The following is a 20,431-nucleotide window of genomic DNA, read 5'->3' as shown; positions in this document are numbered from 1 at the left end:
ACCGGAAGACCACCTCTCCAAACATTGACAGACTTTATTATGGGGGGTTCCCACCTGGGAACCCACCCTCTTAAATAAAAAAGTGCATAGAAAAGAAGGGATTTAGAAACCTTTGTACAGTATCTACATCCTGGGCCCCCAGGGCAAGAAGGGGGCGATTGCTGGGTGGGCTGGAGGGGTGGAGGCAGGGCCTCTGCCACCTGTAGGCCCACAACCACCCTCAACAGGAGGGTGGGGGTGAGATGCTCTGGGAGGGACTCGGGAGCCCCCAGACTCGGGGCACGACGGCGGCGGGGTCGGGCAGCCGCGGCCTTAGTTCAGGAAGCGACGGCAGCGCTTGGCGCCGCAGTTGCAGGGCAGCTTGTTGCTGGCATCCTCGATGGGGAACTTGTAGTCATAGGTGAGCTCCTCGCCTCGCAGGATGCGGCGCAGGGCGAAGATGACGATGTGCTTCTGACCCTCCACGTGGATGACCCGAGAGAAGCAGTTGGGCTCACACGAGTGGTTGATGAAGCGCGCGGCGTTGCCGTGCATCGTGGCGTCCACCACGTCAAAGTCATCCATACGGAACATGTAGCACCCGATACCCTACGGGGACCACGACGGGGCCGGTCAGGTGCTCCATTCCCACGGCCCAGCCCCCCCCCGCCTCCTCCCCCCGCCGCTTCGCCCACCTCATCCCCATGGCCCCGTGGAGCCCACCTTCCCATCGTAGAACTTCTCCCGCTTGTCGGTGAGCACGGAGCGAATGACGATGCCGGAATACTCGATGACCATCTCGCCGGCATCGATGTTTCGCTTACAGAACAGGCCCCGCCCGTGGATGGCAGATCTGCAGGGGAGGATGGGCCAGGGGGAGCTCAGGGGGCAGGGGGACAGAACCAAGGCAGCCCCGCACTGGGGCACCTGTCCATCCACCCAAGGGGCATCCTCCCCCCCCGACCCCACTAACCTGTAGACACCCACAGCCTCTTTGGATGTCTTCTTGAGGTGGCGAAAGCGCATGGCCATGGGCAGCTCCAGGCTGGTGGCACGTCTGGTGGGGTCAGCAGTGTCACAGGCCGGTACCCAGGAATGACCTCTCTTGCCCCTGGTCACCCTCTTGAGGACCCTTCCAGAACAGCCCCAGCACCCCGGCCTGCCCTCCATACCTGGTTGACCTGAGCTGCACCTCATCCTCTTCCTCGTCACAGGTGGCTCCCTCGGGGAGCACCCGGTGCTGGGAGGCCAGGAAGTTGAACATGTCAAAGGTGCACTTCCTGCAGCAGGGAGGGAAGGAGGAAGGAAGGAGAGAGGGTAACAGTCATTCCTTCCAAGAGACGCCACCTACCTACCCTCTGGCCCGGGCGGGCTGCTAGCAAAGGAGAAATACTGCTACCCCCGGAGACGGAGTGAAAGGGGAACGGATGGGGCTCCCTCTTGTGCCGGGAACTCCAGGGGTACTTCTGGGGCGGCCTGGCATCTTCTCCCAGGCCTCGGTTCCCAAGCTCTAAAGACCTAACCGCCACGCCCGAGAACTGCCCCCGGGCTGCCCAGGCGCCTCACCGGAGATAGACCTCGGCGCGAGCCGCCCCGTGGGGATTCAGGGGCGGCTCCTCCTGGCCCTCTCCCTGCTGGTGGTAGCGGAACTTGTAGTGCTGGCAGCGCTGGGCCCCGGGCAGCTGCTCTGCCAGGAAGATGACAGCGTCGTGGTGGATGCCCAGGAGCCTCGCCCCGCTCATTCCTGGGGACAGAGGTGAGGACACACACGTCGCGTCGGAGGCCCCTCTCATCCTCTCCGAGGCCTCCCAGCTCTCCGCCCGCCGGCAGCCCCTCCACTTGCCACTGAAGGAGAGATGCCGGAGCCGGGCGTGCCCTCGGGCCTCTTGCACCTTCTCAATCAGAGTTCTCCACGCCCCTGAGGAGAGAGCAGGGCCGGAGCGGTCAGGACCGGGGGTGGGGGGGGGGTGGGGGGAGGCTCGACCGGACACCTTCCCTCCGTCACCACCACTCCCGACTCACCCTCCAAGCTCTCGGCCTCCACGCTGAACCCATCCTCACTGCTGATCTCAAAGCGCAGATGCGGGCCAGCCCGTTTGGGGGCCTGGTTCTCTTTGTCCTCTGGGGACGGAGGCTCTTCCTCGGAGCTTGAAGCCTCACCTGGTCCCAAGCAGCAGGTCAGAGCAGGTGAGGATCACCCCTCCTGGACCCCAGGGTCCCAGGTTCCTCACCCCCTCCCTTCCTCTCCCTGCACAAGCACAGATACTTGGTCTGAGGGCTCTCTTCCTGCTCTCATTGCCCCGTGAGCCCTACAGGATGGACATCATTTTTCTCTAAAGAGCCCGCAGTCCCTTTTCTGTGAGAGTTCCTGGAGAGATGAGCATGTCCACAGAGGCTTGGAATGCCCTGGCTCTGCAGGACACTCTCTGACACTCTGGCTCACTCCAACCCATTTTACCAAAAATGCCCATCTACCCCTCATTCTTCTCTCACAGAAAATTAGAAGTACCAGAAGTATATTTTGCACATGCATTTTTTTATATGCAAACTTATTATATAGGCTCCTACCCACAGAGTCGAGTATATGTACATTATGAGCAATTTAAGGGACTTCTCAGGGGCTAAAGATTTTCAAGACGGAACAGACAGGACTTGCTGCTGTAGGAGACGGGGATGTGAGAGCCAGTGGAGGGTCAAGGACAACTCTGAGGTTTGGGGCCTGAACAACTGGAATGGTAAAACTGCCGATGATGAGACAGATGGTGAGGGAGAGGGAGGAACAAGTTTGGGGCGAAGGCAGAGAACTCAGTTTCGGATATGCTGAGTCCGAAATTCCTCTTAGAAAACCTGCCCTTGCAACCTGCCGGTGGAGACGGGGAGCAGGCAGCAGGATCTAGGAGCCTGGCTACCAATCCACCGGCTGTCAGAATAAGAGATGGGATTTAGAGCCATGAAGTAGATGAGAACACCCAAGAGTAGGTACAGACAGAGAAGTCAAGGCTGGGGCCCTGGGACATGCCAAAGTGACAGGCTGGGGCAATGAGGAGGCAGGATCCGGGTGGGGGGGGAGGGGCGGGTGTTGGAAGCCATCGAAGGAAGTGCTACAAGGAGGTGGGAGGGGGGATCAGCTCAGATGCAGCGGCTCGCTCAAGCACGGTGGGTGCGGACTGAGGGCTGACCGTCATGTCTGGAGGGGGAGGGTGGGGAGAACCTCAGTTCGAGTGGAGCGTGCTTTAGAGGAGAGGCAGGACCCACGTGGCCACACTGGCTCCCCACACCACTCCTCTGGGCCAACCTGACCGTGTGCCCTCCCAGCCTGAGGCAAGACTCCAAACCTGATTTGCTGTATGACCCAAATCATCTCCAGGCCTCAGTACCTCTGGGTTCACCTCTGACAACTTCCTCCACCTCCTCTTTGCCCTTACCCCATCCTCACCTCCATTCTGTTCCCTGAACCCGACAGGCTGACTACAGGGGCCTCACCCGGGCGCTCTCATTGCCTTCTTTCTCACGGCGCTCGTTCTCAGCTGCAGTACACTTGCTAACGTACGTGTCTGTTTCCTCTACCAAAATGTGGCGTGGTCCCTAAGGGTGGGGACCTGTCCGTCATGGTCACTGCCATATCCTCACGCCACCTCTGACCCCCATACGCAGTCTTTCAGTTAAGCGGTCTCTTGTGTACCTCGCTCCGCTTCCACGCTCAGTAACTCAGCGCTACGTAATGAGACAATCCACACATCCGGGCAGGCCTGGGGCCAGGAGAAATTCCGAGCCTCAGGCTGCTCAGTTACCAGCTTGCTTGGCTGTAGCCTACCCCCTCTCCCATGGCCCTCTGTAACCAACAGAGCACTCACTGCCCTCCCGGCTTCACCAAGGCTGTCAGCCCAATCCACTCCACGTACCCCTATCCTGGGTCCGGATGGCACGTGCACTGACCTCCCCTTTCCTCCACCTCAGCGGCCCTCTATTCACATCCAACCACCACGCCTCCTCCCACGTCTGCTTCCATCCACAAGCCCCCTTCACCCTCCTCCGTGGCTTTGCCACTCAGCCCTCATACAAACCTCTCTGGGCTGCCGCCCACCCTCTCCTCTCAGACCCTTAGCCAAGCTTGCCGGCAAGATGCCTGGGTCTTGTTTTAGCTTCCTCATCAACCACTGTCTTCAATTCTAGACCCTGACACAACATCCTTCCCAGCCAGTACACCAACCCTAGACCCCACATGCCTGGGGTCCTCTTAATTCTCCTTCCTACTCTTCCTGCCCCTCTGGATCCTAGATGAGCTCCATCCTCGCTGGCTGACCCCCAGGTGCTCGTCTGGCTGCACGGCTCTAAATCCCGTCTCTAATTCTGACAGCCCCCACACCAGGGACCTAACCCTCCGACCCTGGCAGATCAGGCTCTGAAGCCGACCCCCTGGCTCTTGGGCACTTTTGAAGGGCCTCTCATGTGGAGCTGAAACTTCATCTCTCTGCCTTTTTCTGCCATGGGCCAGGAGCTCCGAGGGCATCTCTCTAACTCCGAATACCTAGTCTCAGGCTCAGAGCCAGACTGGTGCACGAGGTCTATCTTTTGAAGTGGACTGACTCCACATCTGACCATCACCCAGCTGAGACAAGCATAAGGAAGGAGGCAGGGAGAGCAAGAGGCTGGTCCCTACCTGAGTAGTGGTGCCACTGGGACTCAAGCAGCAGGTCAGGGGGACCATCGGGGGCCCTGGGAGGACCACCTTCTGGGAGTGGCAGCAGAGGGGACCGGTCCTGGAGGAGCCTGTGAGGAGAGACCTGTCAGAAAGAGGAAGGGATGGAGGTCCCAGAGCCTCCAGGGAAAGGGCGCTGGCTACTCACCTTGGACTTTCCTCCCCAGTGGGTTCCCCAGGCTCATCCAAGTCGAGAACTCCACGCACTGTGGGCGTTTTCATCCTCACTCGGCTAAACCTGGGGGAGGAACCCCAAGAAGGCTGAGCTGCCTTCTCCTGCCCACCTCTCTCACCCTCCTCCACAGACTCAGCACATTCACTCACCCGCTGCCACTAAGCCCTGGACCCTGGGGAGCATCCTCCAAAGACTCTCTGTCTTCCTCCAGCCGGGGGGTCTTGTTTGGGGGAGGCGCTGGTGGGGAACGGCCAGAGAAGGTGGACACCCTCTTGACGCGGATGGCCTGATGAGGCGGGCTGGGGGGCCCACTGCTCAACACCAGTGTCAGTGGAGGAGGGGGTGGTGGTGGGGCGGGGCGGACCACCCCTACCACTGGCAACACACCCAGCAGAGGTCCCGGGGGCAGAGTCCAGGAAGCAGGGGCTGTGGGGGGGATGGGAGGGGGCAGAGGTGGCTGCTTCACCGGGGGTGAGACGGGCTCACCCTCCCCAGCCATCTTCACAAACACTTGCCCCAGCTTGTTGACAAGGATGATTTTGGATGTGGCAGGTTTGGGAGGCTCAGGGGCAGGGCCCAGGCTCAATACCCGGACCCCTGGGGCCCCAGGGAGCCAGGCAAACGTCCGAGTGGGGTCAGCTGGGCTAGGGGGCAGGCCCTGGGGAGGCTGGCTGCCATTGGCCAGGGGAGGTGCTGGGGGGAGGGGCTCCTCTCTGGGCCCAGCACCTCCCTCCCCAGGCCCCCCCAGGTTCTTCAACACAAAATCCACAATTTCTGATGGCAAGTCCTCAGGAGGTCGGGTTCTGTCCCCTGCAGCCCCGATGACCCCGGCCCGGCCCACTCCTGGCCCCGAAGGAGGAGTCCCCTGGCCCCGAGGCTGCTGGACGGCCTCTGCCTCACTGTCCGTGCCGTCATCCACTCCATCCAGCTGTTCGATGCGGGGGGCTCCAGGAAGGGCACCAGGGGCCAGGGCAGGGCCAGACACCACAGTCACAGGGAAGTGGACATAGCGGGGGGTAGGGCTGGCCTCTTCCTCTGAGCTGTCCCCTGGACCCCCGTGGCCGCTCCCCACTGCCCCCGCAGCCACAATCTCTTCCTGGAAGGGCTCAGTCCCCAGCAGGCTGGCCGCAAAGTCCAGGTCAGCAGCACTCAGTCCTGACACCACCTCCATGTCCTCAAAGTCTGGGCCCAGGTCTTCAGGGGGTGGTGGAGGAGATGGGGCTGGGCCAGGGGGAGCCAGCTCCCCTGAGGTAGGCGTGAGGGCTCTAACGACTGAGGTAGGAGGGGGCACCCTGAGCTGTGGGGAGGTTCTGAGAGGGGGAGAGGCCCGCCGTGATGCCGGCAGCCTTGGGGCCAGGGGGCTGGGACGACGGGAACGTCTGGGGGGAGCTGGGAAGTCCAGGTCTCCCACCGTGGGGATGTGGTGGGTCAGAGAAGATGGACTTCCTGTGGGGGGAAGGGTCAGTGTCAGCCATGAGCTCCTGCCTCACCCACCCACCCCTCTCCCCGACACTCCCAGGTACTCACCAGGGGAGGGCAGGGGTCCAAAGGAGACACCCCCCAAGGGCCTCCGGGATGGTGAGTAGTTGGGCACTTTGATTCGAGCCCCCGAGAAGGAGCGGGGAGCCAGAGGAGGGGCACTGCTTGGATCCGGCCGAAGTGGGGGGTCCAGGTTCTGAACAGGTGAGTGGTGCTCAGGAGCTCCAGGGATAAGGGCATCTGCATCTGGAAGGGGGTCCACATGATCTGGGGGCTCTGAGGAGGCAGGAGAACGGCATCAGGAATGGCAGGGGCTCTTTGTCAAAGCCTCTCCCTACACACCCTCCCTTCTTTTGAGCCAACCGAGCCTTTCCCACCCCTGCCCAATGGTCTGGTCACAACGTGCACCGGTTCCCAGTCATCGCCCAGGTCCCACACCCCTCTGTGGCTTCTTCAAAGCCTCCACACACAACTGGATCAGGGGCCCTTTGTAACCCCTCCTCGCGCATCTCTGCCACCTCCCCTGTTCCCGGCTGCCTACTGTTCTGACTCAGGCCCCGCATGCCGCGAGGGGCACTGCCCTCTCTCCAGCAGGGCCAGTCCTACCACTTTCTCACCTGTGGCGCGCATCCCTGCCACATCAAACACATCTGCCACATCCTGGCGCTTGGAGCTCCCCATTACCTGACTCCACCCAATCTGCGAGAACAAATCTCTGCCGCCTCCTCCCAACACTCTCCTGCTACCAGCCAGGATAGCTGCACCCTCTCCTCCCCTCTCTATTTCATGTCATGCTCCAACCTGGCACAAACCCCTTCCCTGCAAACACACTCCGAAAATCTTCCTCCTCCTATTCGGCCCACAAGCTCTCCTTTTACCAGTCTCCAAGCCCAATCTTTGCTGTGTGCCATCCGGCTCTCAGCGACATCCCTCAGCACTGGCATGGCTATAAGGGAACTGATTTGGCTCGCACCCCGATGCCAGGACTATGTGCAGAGCAAGTGCCCTTTCGGAGCTGCAGTACAGTAGAGCGCATGCCTTCCTTAGAGGGCTGGTGGGGAGCATCTCGGGAGCACACGTCCCAAGTCAGGTGGCTATAAACACTGTCTAGAAGCTGCTCCCCACTCCCTAAGCAGGTGGCTCTCCCCTCACTTCCTGTGAAACGCTGAGCACAGTCCCCGGCACGTAATGCAAAGCTGTTAAGCGATCAGTTATTGCCGTTATGACGAAGGGAAGAATGGCAAACATCCTAGGGTTTCTTTAGGGAAGAGGGGAATAGGGTTGGTGGGTAACCACTTGGGGAGGGCAACATTCAGGGAAGGAAATGAGGGAGTTCCAAGGCACGTACCTGAGGAAGGGGCGGGGCTGTGCACAATGGTCTGATTCTCCTCTGCTGCCTCCAGGTGAACTGGCTCTTCCCTCGGACCCCACGGCCGATACTCCAGAATACGACACCGATACCAGCAGCGCCGCCGAGCATCCACTGTGCTCCAGTACAGACGGGAGCACCTGTCAGGTGGGCGTGCGGGTAAGAGGGTCAAGACAACTCGGGCGTTGGGCTCCTGTCCCGGAGTCCTTCCACCCCACCCAGGCCCCCTGGGCTGCTCACTGGTAGCCAATGGGGAAGAGCCGTCCCTCGCAGTCCGAGAGATCAGACAGGGTACCCAAGGAGTCAATTCGGATGGAGCCTATGATGCAAAGAGATCAGGAGGGTGGGCCAGACAGGGTCAGGAAGACCAGGGTAGAGAGCAAGAGGCTTACCAATGAGCACATTGATGGCATCAGGTTCGAGCCCCGTCAAGAACTTTCGCTTAAAGTTGATGCCCTCGAAGTCCACATAGACTCGGCGGAGAACATCAAAACCATCAGGGGTCACAATCTCCTGGAAGGTGGGTGGCAAATGGGGTTGCTAGATTGGTGAGGGGCAAGGGGGATGTGAGGGAAGGCTCTGAGGCAGGGACTGGACAGCTGGGGGCTTGGCTCAAGGACTCAGGAAAACAAGGAAGACACTAAGAGGCAGCTGGGGACAGGGCTGGGGGGGGTGCAGGGGTCTACGAGTGTAAAGGGAAGAGAAAGCAGCAGGGAGCTGTCTCCCCCGTGGTTCTGGCTCACCTTGCCATCCAGCAGGTCTGTGTGTTTCTGGCAGAAAACTTTCTTGTCATCCTGGAAGATGCAGTAGCTGGCCCGGGCACACATGAAGTGGAAGTTGCTGAGGCAGGAGGAAAGGCAGCAGCCCACTGTGGCTCCAGGCTTCAGGCAGAGTTCACAGCGCTGCGGGAGGAAGGGGCTGCTGAGGGGAGAAGCCAGTGACCGAGACCAGCGTCTGATGCTCAGCATCACTGTCCTTGAGACTCTGCTTGGGCCCGTCTAGCCCAGAGCCTCGCAAAGCAAAGGCACTCATCAAACATACCCTCTTCCCTAGCTGCATCCAGGGCCAGGTGCACATCAAAACTACTTCAGATTTTCTGAAGCAATAGGAAGAAAAATAACATCTAACACCAAGCAACATCTACCATCTTTCTCACACCATTTAAAAAAATATATTTAAGCAATCACTACATTCTACACGTGGGGCTTGAACTCGTGACCCCAAGATCAAGAGTTGCATGCTCTTCCCCTCTCATGCTATTTTAATATAAAACCTGTATCATTTTATTTAATCTTCACATTTGCACCACCCCCCCACGCCCCCAGTACGTATCACCTCATGTCTCACTTCCTGAGCCTGAGACGTTATACGGCACCACGTCCCACACTGGTGAGGAGGGGGTTCTAACCCAGGCCATACCTCACCTCACCGAGACCCAGCAGGAGCTAAACGTCACACAGTAGAGAAAGCCTCCAGCACAGGATCAATCAACAGAAGCTCTTCTAACTTTTAATCTCCCAGGCTTCGGGCCCAAATATGGGGGAGGGAGAGCCACTATCCCTGAAGCACCAGAGTCCTGGGACAACCAAAAACGGCACCCAGGACCAGCAGTAAAAGGATATGGTGGGGTAGAAGTTGTGAAACAAGAGCGGTTTCCCCTGCAGAGGGTTGGGGGGGCTACCCGAGACCCTGGGGCTGCCCACCTCTCTAGGCCCGGGCTCTCACCATCTGCCTCCCTCGAGCCACAGCAGCATGCACGTTTTTGAGGGAGCCATCATTTTCCTCAAACACTTCAGCTGACCAAATGGCACAGTTGACGTGTGTCCACTCATTCTGCCCAATGTATAGGAGCCGTCCTGCCTCCTGGGGGCAGAGGAGAAATGGTGTGAGGGCAGGCCCCAGGGACTAGGCCCCACAGCCTGGAGCTTCACATGGTAGCCCTCACCTTAGAATCCGCATCCCCATATTTGAGGCAGAGTGCACACTGACGAGGGTCCTCCAGGTGTGAGAAAGCAGCTGGATCCTTGCCCTGAAAAGCTGGAAGAGGTGTGGGAAGGCAAGTCCCAGAATCAGGACCTAGAGCTTGCCCCACCAACTCAGGGGCCCTGGCTTCCAGTCCCCACTTCCCAGTACCTGCTGAGGGGTCCCCTGGAGGCTGCCCTGATTCTGGGGTCTCTGGTTCCTGCTGCCTCCACTGAGCGTAGACATGGTCCAAGGATGGGGGCAACACGGCATTGGGAAGAACTCCGCTGTGGACAGGCAGGGTCAGCATCTGACACGTCTAACAAGGGTGGCCACCCACAATCTTAGCCTTAACATGCCATGACACACTTGGTCCTCTCTCCATGTGGCATTTCTCCCAGTCTCCCAAATAAGCCAGGGCCCCTCATGCCACCTATGACACATGAAATGCTGCTCCTCATGCCTGGAATACTCTTTTTCCACATCTTGGCTCGGATGTCATCTCTTCCGAGAAGCCTTAACCCTAAGCACCTTCTCTGGGCTCCCACAGCTCCCTTGACGTTCTCATAACCACCCTGACCATCTGGATCATCAGGCACTAATGTGCCTCCTCCAGCCCCCAAACATGGCTTACTCACTGCTATTCCCCAACACTACCTTGCACAAAGTAGAAACGAGGTGAGCTAACTGCACAATCTGAGTCTTTGCTGGCCTAGAACCCCTGAGGATGCTCATCCTGGTTCCACCACCCTCCAGACCCTAACTCTGTTCCTTGTCTATTCTCAGCCCAGGATCCAGACCCTGGATTTCCCAGGTGCCCTTGCTTTTGCCCTTATTCCCTGGTTCCCCTCGTGTTACCCAGCCCTGCTCACTTTGGCAGCCGGGTACTCCGTCGCCAGTACTTGGGGTCGTGGGCGTCGAACCAGCCGAACGCAGACTCCAACAGCTGGGGAGTGGGTTAACAGAATGAGAAGAACTGGCTTCCCCCAGGAAAAGCTGGTAGGGGCAGCATCTGAAGGACCCACACTCTCCTCCCCACTACCACTCAAGCCACTCCACAGACATCCCCCAAAGTTCCCACCTTCAGTAGGAGCCCCTTCATCTGGCCTCCAGCCCGGCGCTCTGGGGTCTCTCCTTCTTCTGAGTGCTTCATCAGGATGCCCACCATGTCCTCCATAAAGCTGTGCTGTAAGGGGGCTTATCAGGATCAGAGCCCCCACCCAACCCACAACCCCCTCCTCCTGGAGCCCACCTATTCCTCTCAGTGTCCCACTCACCACAGACTTGTAGTGGCCTTCCTCGAAGCGCCGACTCACGGCTTGCAGATCGCAAGGGCCTGGGTGCAGCTGCTTTCCAGCCTGCCCACACTGTAGAGAGAGAAAGTCAGCAGGGCTGGTGCTGGGCCTGGCCCCACCCCATCCTACCTCCCGAGCAACCCCCCGGCCCCAGACCTGAGTGCACAGCAGCAGTGGGCTGGCCACCTTGGAGCTCAGCAGGCCCTGGAGCACCTGGCGCAGGCCCCCCTGCAGGGCCCCACTCAGGGCCTCTCGCCAGCGGGGGTGCGTGGCCCCTGCACACGGTCCGCAGGTGTACAGCACTGAGTCCGGCAGCCCAGAAAGGATTTCATAGTCTTCATCTAAAACAGCCGGGGTGGGACAGGACAGAATGGTTCGGGAGGACGTGAGGGCTCTCAGCAGCCCAGAGGAATTGCCAAGGACGCACACTGATGACACCTGTCCCAGGAGAGCCTGTGCTCGGGGCAGGACAGGCACCCCGTGCCCCCGCCCTCGGGGCAGAGGCGGCAGCCCGGCCCGCTCTGCCTGCTCACCCGAGAGCCCCTCGCACTTGGCGTGCACCCAGTGGTCACACTGCGCGCACTGCATCATCTTGCTCTCGTAGTCGTTGTCTTCGTAGCAGCGCGTGCAGATGGGGCAGAAGTTTCCTGCACAAAAGGGAGGAGAAGGGCAAGTCAGGGGCTGGGGCCACGACCTGCCCCTTGGCTGCTGTGAGGGCTGCCTCCGCTATGCCCCGTCTCGGGTCCCTACCACCCTTGAAACGCTGGCTGAGAACACGGCCTCTTCTAGCCCTACGGCCCCAGCGCCGCCCAAAGAACCTTGCGAACTTGCCGCCTGAACAAACGGGAATTCCAGGTTTTCAAAGTGACCAGTGGAGACTCGAGGTGCCCCGAGGCAGGTGAGGGACCACTGCCACAACGGGGTGCAGGCCGGCTCCCGCTGCCCTGAGGGGAACCGCGTCCCTCTCCCTGAGGCACTAGAGAGCCTTCTGCGGGAGACTACCCTGACAGAAGGAAAGGTTCCAGGGCTACGAGAGGGCACAGAGAGCCGCTAGAAAACCGTGTCTGTCTTGCCTGTCTACGAGCCTGGCCCACTGCCCGGTGTCCCTCAGGGTCCAGGTTCCCGGACAGGTCCCCACCTTTCTCATAGAGCTGGGTGCACCTGGGGCAGAGGCTGTAATCTCCGGACCACTCGACGTCCCAGTTCTTGCCTGGAGTTGCCCCACAGCTCTTACAGCGTACGCAGGCTGAGCAGATCTGGGGGGGGTGGGCAGGGTGAAGTTAGGGGGAGCAGGCTGGAGCAGTGGGGGGTACAGTGGGAGGAGATGGGCAAAGAGGAGTGGATGGTAAGCGAGAGACAAACGAGGAAGGACGAGTAAGAGGAGAAAAGGTGCAGGAGAGAGGTGGGGAGGCAAGACCAAAGTAGGGGAGACCGACAGAGGGAGATGAGGAGAGGAGGTCAGGAAGGGGCAGCGGATTCTGAGCCCAGGACCAGAGAATGCATGAACCCTTCTGCGTTTTGCAACCACTCTGTACAAATTCTGCACATAAGTCTCATCTATGTGAAGTTTTGAAAGAGAAAATGCTATTTATCAGATAAACTCTCACAAGGACCTCCAACCTTCCAGCCTGGGGGTGGTAGCGGCTTTAATTAGAACTCCAATGCAAGGGGTGTGGGCCTCATCTCTCACCCAGTGGCGCCGTTTGCGTGTGGCCCGGGTTGGGTAGCTGGGACCCAGGCAGGCTGGGTGATAAGCATGGCGGCAGCGCTCACACTCCAAGAGGTGCTGTTGGGAAGTTGGGAGAAAAACAGCAATGGCAAAACCTATCGGCACAAGCATACCCCTCTCCTCCGTGCCTCCACCCACTCTCACGGCTCCTGTGCCCGAACCTTGGATCCCCGGCCTTTGCGCCCACAGACATGGCAAAACTTGCAGCGGCGGCAGCACCAGGTGTCATGATGTTGGGGCAGGGGCCGCTCGGCCTCCTCCAGACAGAATGGATGGAAAGGGTCACAGCAGACTTGGCAGAACACCAGCTGGGGGTGGGGAGGGTGAACAATGGGCACAGTGTGAGGCCAAGAGGCCAAGGGATGAGACCCTGCTGAGAGGGCCCAAGCAATCAGGCAGTAAGGGCCAATGGAGACCTGGGGGGCTGTGGAAAAAGGCGGGGATCCAACCTCATGCAGGCCTTTGCTGGCACACAGCAAGCACACCATCGGCGGGCCCCCTGGCACGGAGGTGAGCACGCTGAGGCCACCCATTAGCCACACGTTCTCCAGGTCACAATCCTCCTGAGGAAAGAGAGGACACGGGATCAGAGAGCAGCCAAAGCCATCTTTAAAGCCCTGGTTTCTCAGCTACAACCAACAGGTTTCTTTCAAACACCGTCCTCGAGACCCTCTCCCTCAATGCCCTACCTTAAAATCCACACGGACCCGGTGCACTCCATCAGGGGACTTCTGTTTTCCAGTCCAGCCATTGGGAAAAGAAGCAAAGGGGCCAGGGGCCAAAGCATCCTAGGGAGGATGGTGGTGGTCAGAAGGCGGCCGGCCTCACCCTCTGCAGACTTCTCTGCACACTGTTCTCTTCCCCGGCCTGCCCAACCCTGTCTTTTGCCCAGATCCTACTTTACTTTCCAGAAGGACAGACCTGCCTTACCCCTCAGGGCCTGTCCTCTGCTGTGGACACAACACGGCACTCAGGTGAGCCCGTTACCCTGACTTGCTAGGAAGCTCCTGAAGGGCAGGAGCCATGCCTTCCACAGGGCTCAGGGTTCTTGGTGTGGGGCTGTGCTGACCTTGTCCAGGCGCCTTCGGGCCTTGAGCTGCAACACAGGCTGCAGGGTGGGTTTGCGGGGCCGGCTCTGCTCCTCGGGTTCTGGCACCGGTAGCTCTAGGCAGCACACAGAAGTGGTGAGGGTCCCCCTCCTTCCCTGCCCCATTCCCTTTCCTCCACACCCCCCGTTACCTGGATCCCCATGGCCGCCTTTAACTAACCAGTAGGATGACTTTTAGGCCTGGCTCGAACGCACCCATTTTCCCTGTCCACCCCAAACTACCTCTTCCTCTGCACTCAGCTACTTTCTCTATCACACAAATACAGCCCCTGGCCTGGAAACCCCACCCCCCTTCTACACAAGACACAGGACTGAAAGGGGAAACAACGAGCAATTCGCACCATTCTCTCGGGGGGTCCGACGCCGGGGAGCAGGGGGACCCCCGGGCTCTGAGTCATCCGAGTCCTCGAAGATATCATAGGAGGGTCGCTGTTTGACGCAGCGCCGGGCTGACTTGCGCTGCAGTAGGAGGGAGTCCTGCTCCTCGGGCCCTGGGGGGGCCACCACCTCCTCCCGGGGCCCCCCAGCTCCCGCCCCCCGGCGTGGGCCTGGAGGACCAGGGGAGGCCTCAGGAGATTCATCGGAATCCCAGGGCAACAGCGTCTTCACTATCGTCCGGCCTGTGGGAACAGGGGACTTAGTAGGATCTGAGCTCAGCCAGGGACATGGGACATTGGGATACAGAAAAGCCAAAAAGAAGTGGGGCAAAAGAGAACGAGTACAGGAGAGACACGGAAGCACAGGATGGAGAGATGACAAAGGTAACAGACTGCAAAGATAAGGGAAGGAGAGCAAAGAAAACACTGTTTCTTCCACACCACGATCTAAATAAGATTGTGTAAAGAAAGACTCCTCAAACCTCGTTACCTTTTTTAGCCAGCCGTTCCATCTTCCGAGCCTCTATCTTGTCGCACTTCCGGTATCTGGGGAGGGGAGCAGCACGTCACCAGGGTAGGGGACTGGTGGTCTGGGGGAAGAGAGGAAGCTCTCCACAAGGATGCCAATCCCACTGCTCTGGCGGGGCAGGAGGCCTGGGTGACTTGACAACCACGGGTGGCAACAAGAGGCTGCGCCCTGGCTACTCACACACAGCACTGCTTCTTGGTGTTGGGGCCCCCAAACTTGGGCTTGTCCAGGCAGTTGACACAGGACCCACAGTCCTGCACACGCAGGCAGCCCCGACAGTGTCCACACCGTGCCATCCGCATCTTCTTGCCATGATGGGAGGGCAGCGAGCGCCGGGGTGTATGGGCCAGGGTCCCTCCAGACCCTGCAGGCTCTGAGTCTCCCCCAGGCCCTGCTGACTCCACCTTTCCCCGCCGAGACCGTGATGGGACACTCTCAGTCTCAGACGCCGATGATGTATCTAGTGCAATGGAGAGAAAAGGATGGAGCCACAAGGCCATTAGGCCTTTTACCTCAGTTCCCTGTTCTCCCCTAGATCTCATTCAATTGGCCTTCTGGCCCTCCCTTTCCCACGGTGTTCAGGCCCCAGGTGCCCCCAAATCTGCTCTAAGACCTAGCACCCCAACCCACCTGCCACCTGCCCCAAGCATCCAACTCAGCTCCCTCTCTCCTCGGCTCTTGGTGCATGTGCTCGCCCCCGAACTTGACACAGCTGTCAAATCTTCCCACAACACACCCGCCCCTACCCTCCGTGGCGAGGTCCTGCCGATCCCGGAGAGGGAGAGCACTGAGGCGGGGGACGTCTTCGGGCACCATGGCCCGGGCCTGACCTAGGGCCACAGCAGCATGACGACAGACATGTTTGATACGGGGGCCTTGCACAGGGGACTCGGGGCCCTAGGGGAGGAGAAACCAGGAATACGTGTGGGAAGTTGCCCCCTGCGCTCCTGCAACCAGCCTTCTTCAGAGGGCCCTGCTCCCACTCCATACCGACGGTCTCTCTCTCTTAGTTTCCATCGATTCATCTTCAGGCCTGACAGAACCTCTATCCGAGATCTGCTTGACAGTCCCCACGACTTCCTCCATCTGCCCTCCAGGGCTTGGCTGGTAGGGGAATAAACAGGGTCAGAGGCTGGAGAGTGAGAAAAGATAGGGCCGGGGGGACTAGCATGGGGGGAGGGCCAGGGCCAGGACCAGGGCAGGGACACAGGCAGCTGAGAAACGGAAGGACGGGCTCTAAGGGTTCCTTGAAATACTGGAGGGAGTCTGAGGAGACAGGGGGCGAATGAAAATTGAGAGAATGGAGAGAATTGGGGCCGGACGGCTGGGTGCAGAAACCTAGCCCAAGCGCCATGCTCACCGGCATCAAAGACGCCACCTTCTGCTGCTGCTGCTGCTGATCGATCTTGAACAGCTGCACCTTGGCTCTCTTGAGAAGGCTGAACATTTTCTCCTCCACACCAGACAGCGGTAAGGAGCCCGAGGCCGCGGTACGGGCCTTGTCCAGGGGCGATGGCGGCTGCAGGTGCAAGTGTGGCTGTACCTGCGGCGGCTGTGCTAACGCCTGGGGCAGCAGCTGGGTTGGCAAGGCCTGTAGGGGCTGCTGCAGCTGAGCCTGACACTGCTGCCCGTTGCTCAGAGCTGGAGCCCCAGGAAGGGGCACCTCGGCCTTGACAGGAGTGGCGACCACGGGGGCAAATCGAGGCAGGCTGAGGTGGTTGGTGCGGCCCGCTGCCCGTGGCTCAGGCTCAGCTGGAGAGTCATCGGCGGGAGGAGGCTCTGGCTCAGGGGCTTCAGGGGCCCCAAGAGGAGTAGTAAGCACCGATTCGTAGATCTTCAGGTGGGCTTCGCTTGGGGTAAACTGGGGTGCCCGAAGGAGCAGGGGCCTCCGGGATGGAGTGACAGGAGCAGGAGGTGGGGGCGGGGCCGGTGGGGGGGCAGGAGGAGGAGGGGGCAGTTCCCGGGTCAGCGAGGTCCAGCGAAATGTGGGTTCCCTCAGAATGGACCGTCTCTTCTCAGGGAGTGGGACTGGGGTAGACGGGGGAGTTGGGGCACGCGGTGGAGAGGGAGCTGGTGCTGGTTCTGGGGGGGCGAGTGGGGAGGTGGCAACAGGAGGCCGCAGAGTAGGTGAGACTTCTACCTTTAGGGGTTTGGGGGGGTCTTCATCCATAAATCGCCGGGGTGTCTTGATGACTCGGGAGGAGCGGGCACTCACCACAGGCATAATAAACTGCCGGATATTCTTCAGGAAGGTGGTACTTTTGGGGGCCACAGTGGGGCTGTCTTCCAGAGGGCCTCCTGTGATGGTGCTGGGGGTTGGAGTGGGGGGAGAGGTACCCTCCGGCACTGCCCGAGCAGCTTCTCGCTCTGCCCGCTGGCTGGGAGTCAGGGGAGGCCGGCCCCTCTTCCTGGAGCATGTAGCTGGGACCACTGGAGGAGGGGATTCTTCCTGCTCCTCTGGGGCAGGAGGCGGTGGAGGCGATGGTGGGGGCAGAGGGGACACTGGGGGTGGTGGAGGGCAAAGTGGGGATGAAGGAGAAGTGGAGGGGGGTGGGAGGGGTGGAGGGGGTGGAGGAGGTGGAGATGGTGGAGGAGGTGGAGGGGGTGGAGGGGCGGCAGGGGCTGCAGGGGCTGGCGGAGTGGAGGGTGGGGATGGCAGCTTTGCGTCTTCCTTTTCCTCTGCTGGCATCACCCCTTCTGCAGGTCCGGCTCTCTCTACCGTCTCTTCTCGCTCTTCCTTGTCCTTCTCTTCTTCTGTCTCCTTCTCTCCCTCCTCCTCCAGCTTTTGCTCCTTTCTCCAGCAAGGGCCCTCTCCCTGTCCAGATCCAACTCTTCCTTGGGGGGCACCCTGCCAGCTTTCCTCATGTTGATCTTGACCCTGACCTGATTCAAGTCCCAAGGACAACTGTCCCATCTTCACTTTTTTGGCCTTTGAAACAAACTTGATCACAAGAGGGAGCCCGCCTCGGCCTCGGCCTCTACCTCCACGGCCTCCTCGCCCAGACTGTCCTCCACGCTTGGGGGTCCCAGGTCCTGGGCCAGGCCCCTCCTTGCACTTCCAGCTGCCAGTTCGATGTTTTACAGGAACCACAGGAGGTGGGGGCTCAGGTTTGGGGATTGTCACAGCTGCTTCTGCCACCACTACCGCTTGTTGCTTCTTCCTGCAGGGGCCTGCTGGCCGTCCTGGGGGCCGTCCCCGAGACCGACGTGGAGTGGAGGGCTCACATGCCCGGCTCCGCGGGGCTGGGGGTGCCTGGGCCCGGCGAAGAAGTTCAGTCAGTGCCTGCACCATCCGTTCTGTGCCCTCCTCACCCCGTTTCCGGGCAGGAGTCTTTGGGGGGGTAGGAGCGACATCTGCTAGGCGAGGAGGCGGAATGGGGGTCATCTTATGCTTGCGGCCCCGACCTCGGGGGGCTCGACCTAAAAGGAGAATAGGCGTGGGGAGATGGGTCAAGCTAGCCCTGCAGACTGAACAAGGCACTCCAGGAGGGCAAGGACTAAGTTTTACTTGTCTGTATCCCCCGCAGCCCAGGCTAGCTTGAGCTTTGAACACAGAACACGCTATGTAACTGATGGAGACTCTACTTAAACAGGGAAGAGCTGACATGAAGAGCAAGAATAACATTCCTGTAAAGCTATAGAGGTAGAGTTTCCCCGTCACTCACCTCGCTGGGATCGGAGCGCAGAGCGCAGGGAACTGGGGGCCACATCTTCATCTGAATGAAAACCCTGAAACTCCTGATTTAGGGGACCAGGGGTGGAGGGGAGAAACAGCAGTCAGTGCCAAAGCCCTTGTTCCACCTGAGACTCAGGTATGGAGGTATATCCCCCCAGTTTCCCCCTTAACATACCCCTATTTTAGAGAAAAACTTATGACTGGAAGCTAAGAAGAATAGAAAAGAGTCTCTCCCTCTCATCCTAGGGATGGAGGCACAGGGTATTTTGAACCCCCATCCCCTGTAGCAGACTACACCAGCACAGCCATCAGTGGTTCGCTGGCCCAGAAGGGAACAGAACTGGGTCTTCTCAGGCCAGGCAGTAGACACTACCCTCAGACTCCCTCATCCTCCAATTCAGAAAAAGGTGGAACTACTGTTTACACATTCTCAGGATGCAGTTTCCTCCTGAATGAAGATGGGAATAGGGGCACTCAAGTCCGGGGTATGCGTGTGTATGCGTGTGTGTATGTGTGTGTGTTTCAAACGGGGTGTGTGTGTGTGTGTGTGTGTGTGTATGCGTGTGTGTGTGTATGCGTGTGTGTGTGTGTGTTTCAAACGGTGCGTGTGTGTGTGTGTGTGTGTGTGTTTCAAATGGTTTACCGTAATAAGCTCTACTCTGAGCCCTCAGGTGACTACAAACTGTCCTAAATAATACAACCCACACTCTCCTGACTTTTCTGAGAGGCTGGGGATAAATCCTGAGCTGTACTCGGACCTGCTAGAGTTCCCAGCCTCAGCCTTTATTCCATTTTTCTTCAACCTGTGCCCCCAAGAAGAAGCCCTCCATCATGCTACCATCTCTCCACTTTAAGTAAGTGGAATCCGGGTACTAGTGAAACCAGTGATGTGTCAAGAGATTATGAGGCCAGGTGGAGCAGCCTACAGATAAGTGCCCAGAGAGCCCTAGCCTGGGTCCACTAAAGCCACGCTGCTGCTGTCAACCACCACTGGTCGGGCATGCAGTACCCATAGCCTTCTCGCTCAAACCTCTACCCCAACAGCTTTGCCAACTACCAAAATCATCAGCCTGGGACACTTCTGCAGGACGTGCCTCAGGCCCAAGTACCCAGCTGCAGCCTGGGCTTCTCTATATACTTTCAGAGGCCTTTTTCACGGACAGCTCCGCGCAGCCTATCTCCCCCCAGGCCTATTTCCAGGGCCCCTTCCCTCCGCAGGGGCCCTGAGAACCTCGCTTCTCCACTCCACCCCTCAGGGCCACCCAGACCCTTGGAAGCCCCCGGCCTCCGCCCCGCCCGGCGTTGGGGACGCCTCCGACTGCCTCACCTCATCGTCGGATTCCTCGTCACTGCTCTCCTCCTCCGGCACGCAGCCTCGGCTCAGGCCCCAGCCCCGGCCCCGGCCCCGGCCCCGACCCCGCTGAATGCGCGGGCCGGCCCACAGGCGGCGGAGCCGGCGCAGGCCCCGGCGGAGCCCCAGCAAACGGAGCAGGGCCGTGTCCTCCCCGGGCTCGGCTCCGCCCGGCCCCGCCGCGCTGCCGCCGCGCCGCAGAGCTACCCGCACTCTCTCGGCCCCGCTGCCCCGTCCGCCGCGGCCCCCGCCCCCGCCGGAGCCCCGCGGCCGGCCCGGGAAGCGGCCCCGCGCGGAGCCAGGCCCGGGGCAACTGCCGCCGCCCGCCGCCGCCGCCATCTTGGCACCGTGAGAGGGGCCGGGGAGGCGGGGGGAGGGGCGGCCCGTGCGCAGGGCCGGGGGGGAGGGGAGGGAGAGGTGGGGCGGGGCGGCTGCGGCTCACGACAGCAACCAGCGCCGCAGCGGGGCTAGCGGGAGCCGGGGGCTGGGCCGGCCACGCGCGGGGCACCACGGGAGCGGGAGTCCGAGGCCAGTCGGCAGTCACCCTTAGACCGCGCCAGAAGAGCATAGACCCCGTGTTGCGGCCGAAGAGGGGTGACGCGCAGGAACCTTCGGGAAATGTAGTCCGGGCGCCTCGCTCCTTCCGCCGGGAGCTGGGGCCGCGAGAGCTGGGACTATAGGGTCCTAGCCGGACCCAGAAAAC

General features: G+C 60.2%; 1 protein-coding gene across 3 annotated transcripts; it reads right to left on the bottom strand.

The window, feature by feature from the left end:
• Nucleotides 1–16: 16 nt before the first annotated feature.
• Nucleotides 17–20,067, bottom strand: KMT2B (lysine methyltransferase 2B). Of its 3 annotated transcripts, none has more exons than XM_028123533.2 (37): nucleotides 19,705–20,067; nucleotides 18,367–18,439; nucleotides 16,062–18,121; nucleotides 15,692–15,805; nucleotides 15,448–15,598; nucleotides 14,882–15,161; nucleotides 14,663–14,718; nucleotides 14,137–14,415; nucleotides 13,757–13,851; nucleotides 13,377–13,475; nucleotides 13,137–13,250; nucleotides 12,849–12,995; nucleotides 12,649–12,744; nucleotides 12,097–12,214; nucleotides 11,492–11,605; nucleotides 11,115–11,299; nucleotides 10,941–11,030; nucleotides 10,745–10,849; nucleotides 10,536–10,609; nucleotides 9,835–9,950; nucleotides 9,647–9,738; nucleotides 9,427–9,564; nucleotides 8,445–8,603; nucleotides 8,094–8,214; nucleotides 7,942–8,020; nucleotides 7,681–7,841; nucleotides 6,381–6,608; nucleotides 5,003–6,299; nucleotides 4,827–4,916; nucleotides 4,640–4,749; nucleotides 2,002–2,139; nucleotides 1,823–1,897; nucleotides 1,546–1,723; nucleotides 1,152–1,259; nucleotides 953–1,036; nucleotides 703–832; nucleotides 17–588 (listed from the first exon to the last, which is right to left on the bottom strand). In XM_028123533.2, exons 1-37 carry the CDS (start codon nucleotides 20,065–20,067, stop codon nucleotides 313–315), a joined length of 8,193 nt encoding a protein of 2,730 aa, XP_027979334.1. In that variant the 3' UTR covers nucleotides 17–312. The 3 variants fall into 3 exon arrangements, with proteins under 3 accessions (XP_027979334.1, XP_027979335.1, XP_087884541.1); XM_028123534.2 differs by having other exon boundaries at nucleotides 6,381–6,578; XM_088028415.1 differs by lacking the exons at nucleotides 17–588; nucleotides 703–832; nucleotides 953–1,036; ... (2 more) ...; nucleotides 1,823–1,897; nucleotides 2,002–2,139 and adding an exon at nucleotides 3,069–3,564.
• Nucleotides 20,068–20,431: the final 364 nt, after the last annotated feature.

This window comes from Eumetopias jubatus, unplaced genomic scaffold (assembly GCF_037043125.1).
Source record: "Eumetopias jubatus isolate StellerSeaLion01/CBP00866 unplaced genomic scaffold, mEumJub1_p1.0 scaffold_10, whole genome shotgun sequence".
Lineage (NCBI taxonomy): Eukaryota > Metazoa > Chordata > Mammalia > Carnivora > Otariidae > Eumetopias > Eumetopias jubatus.
Note: the sequence above shows the minus strand (reverse complement) of the source record. Positions and strands in the feature narration are given on the sequence as shown.

Bases quoted from the DNA above. Each gene is read 5' to 3' on its own strand.
- KMT2B (XM_028123533.2), bottom strand. From the start codon at position 20,067: ATGGCGGCGGCGGCGGGCGGCGGCAGTTGCCCCGGGCCTGGCTCCGCG. The intron at 11,300-11,491 runs GTGAGCAGGCAG...CGGCTGTTTTAG, and splicing joins CAAGTGCGAGGGGCTCTCGG to ATGAAGACTATGAAATCCTT. The intron at 8,021-8,093 runs GTAAGCCTCTTG...TTTGCATCATAG, and splicing joins TGCCATCAATGTGCTCATTG to GCTCCATCCGAATTGACTCC.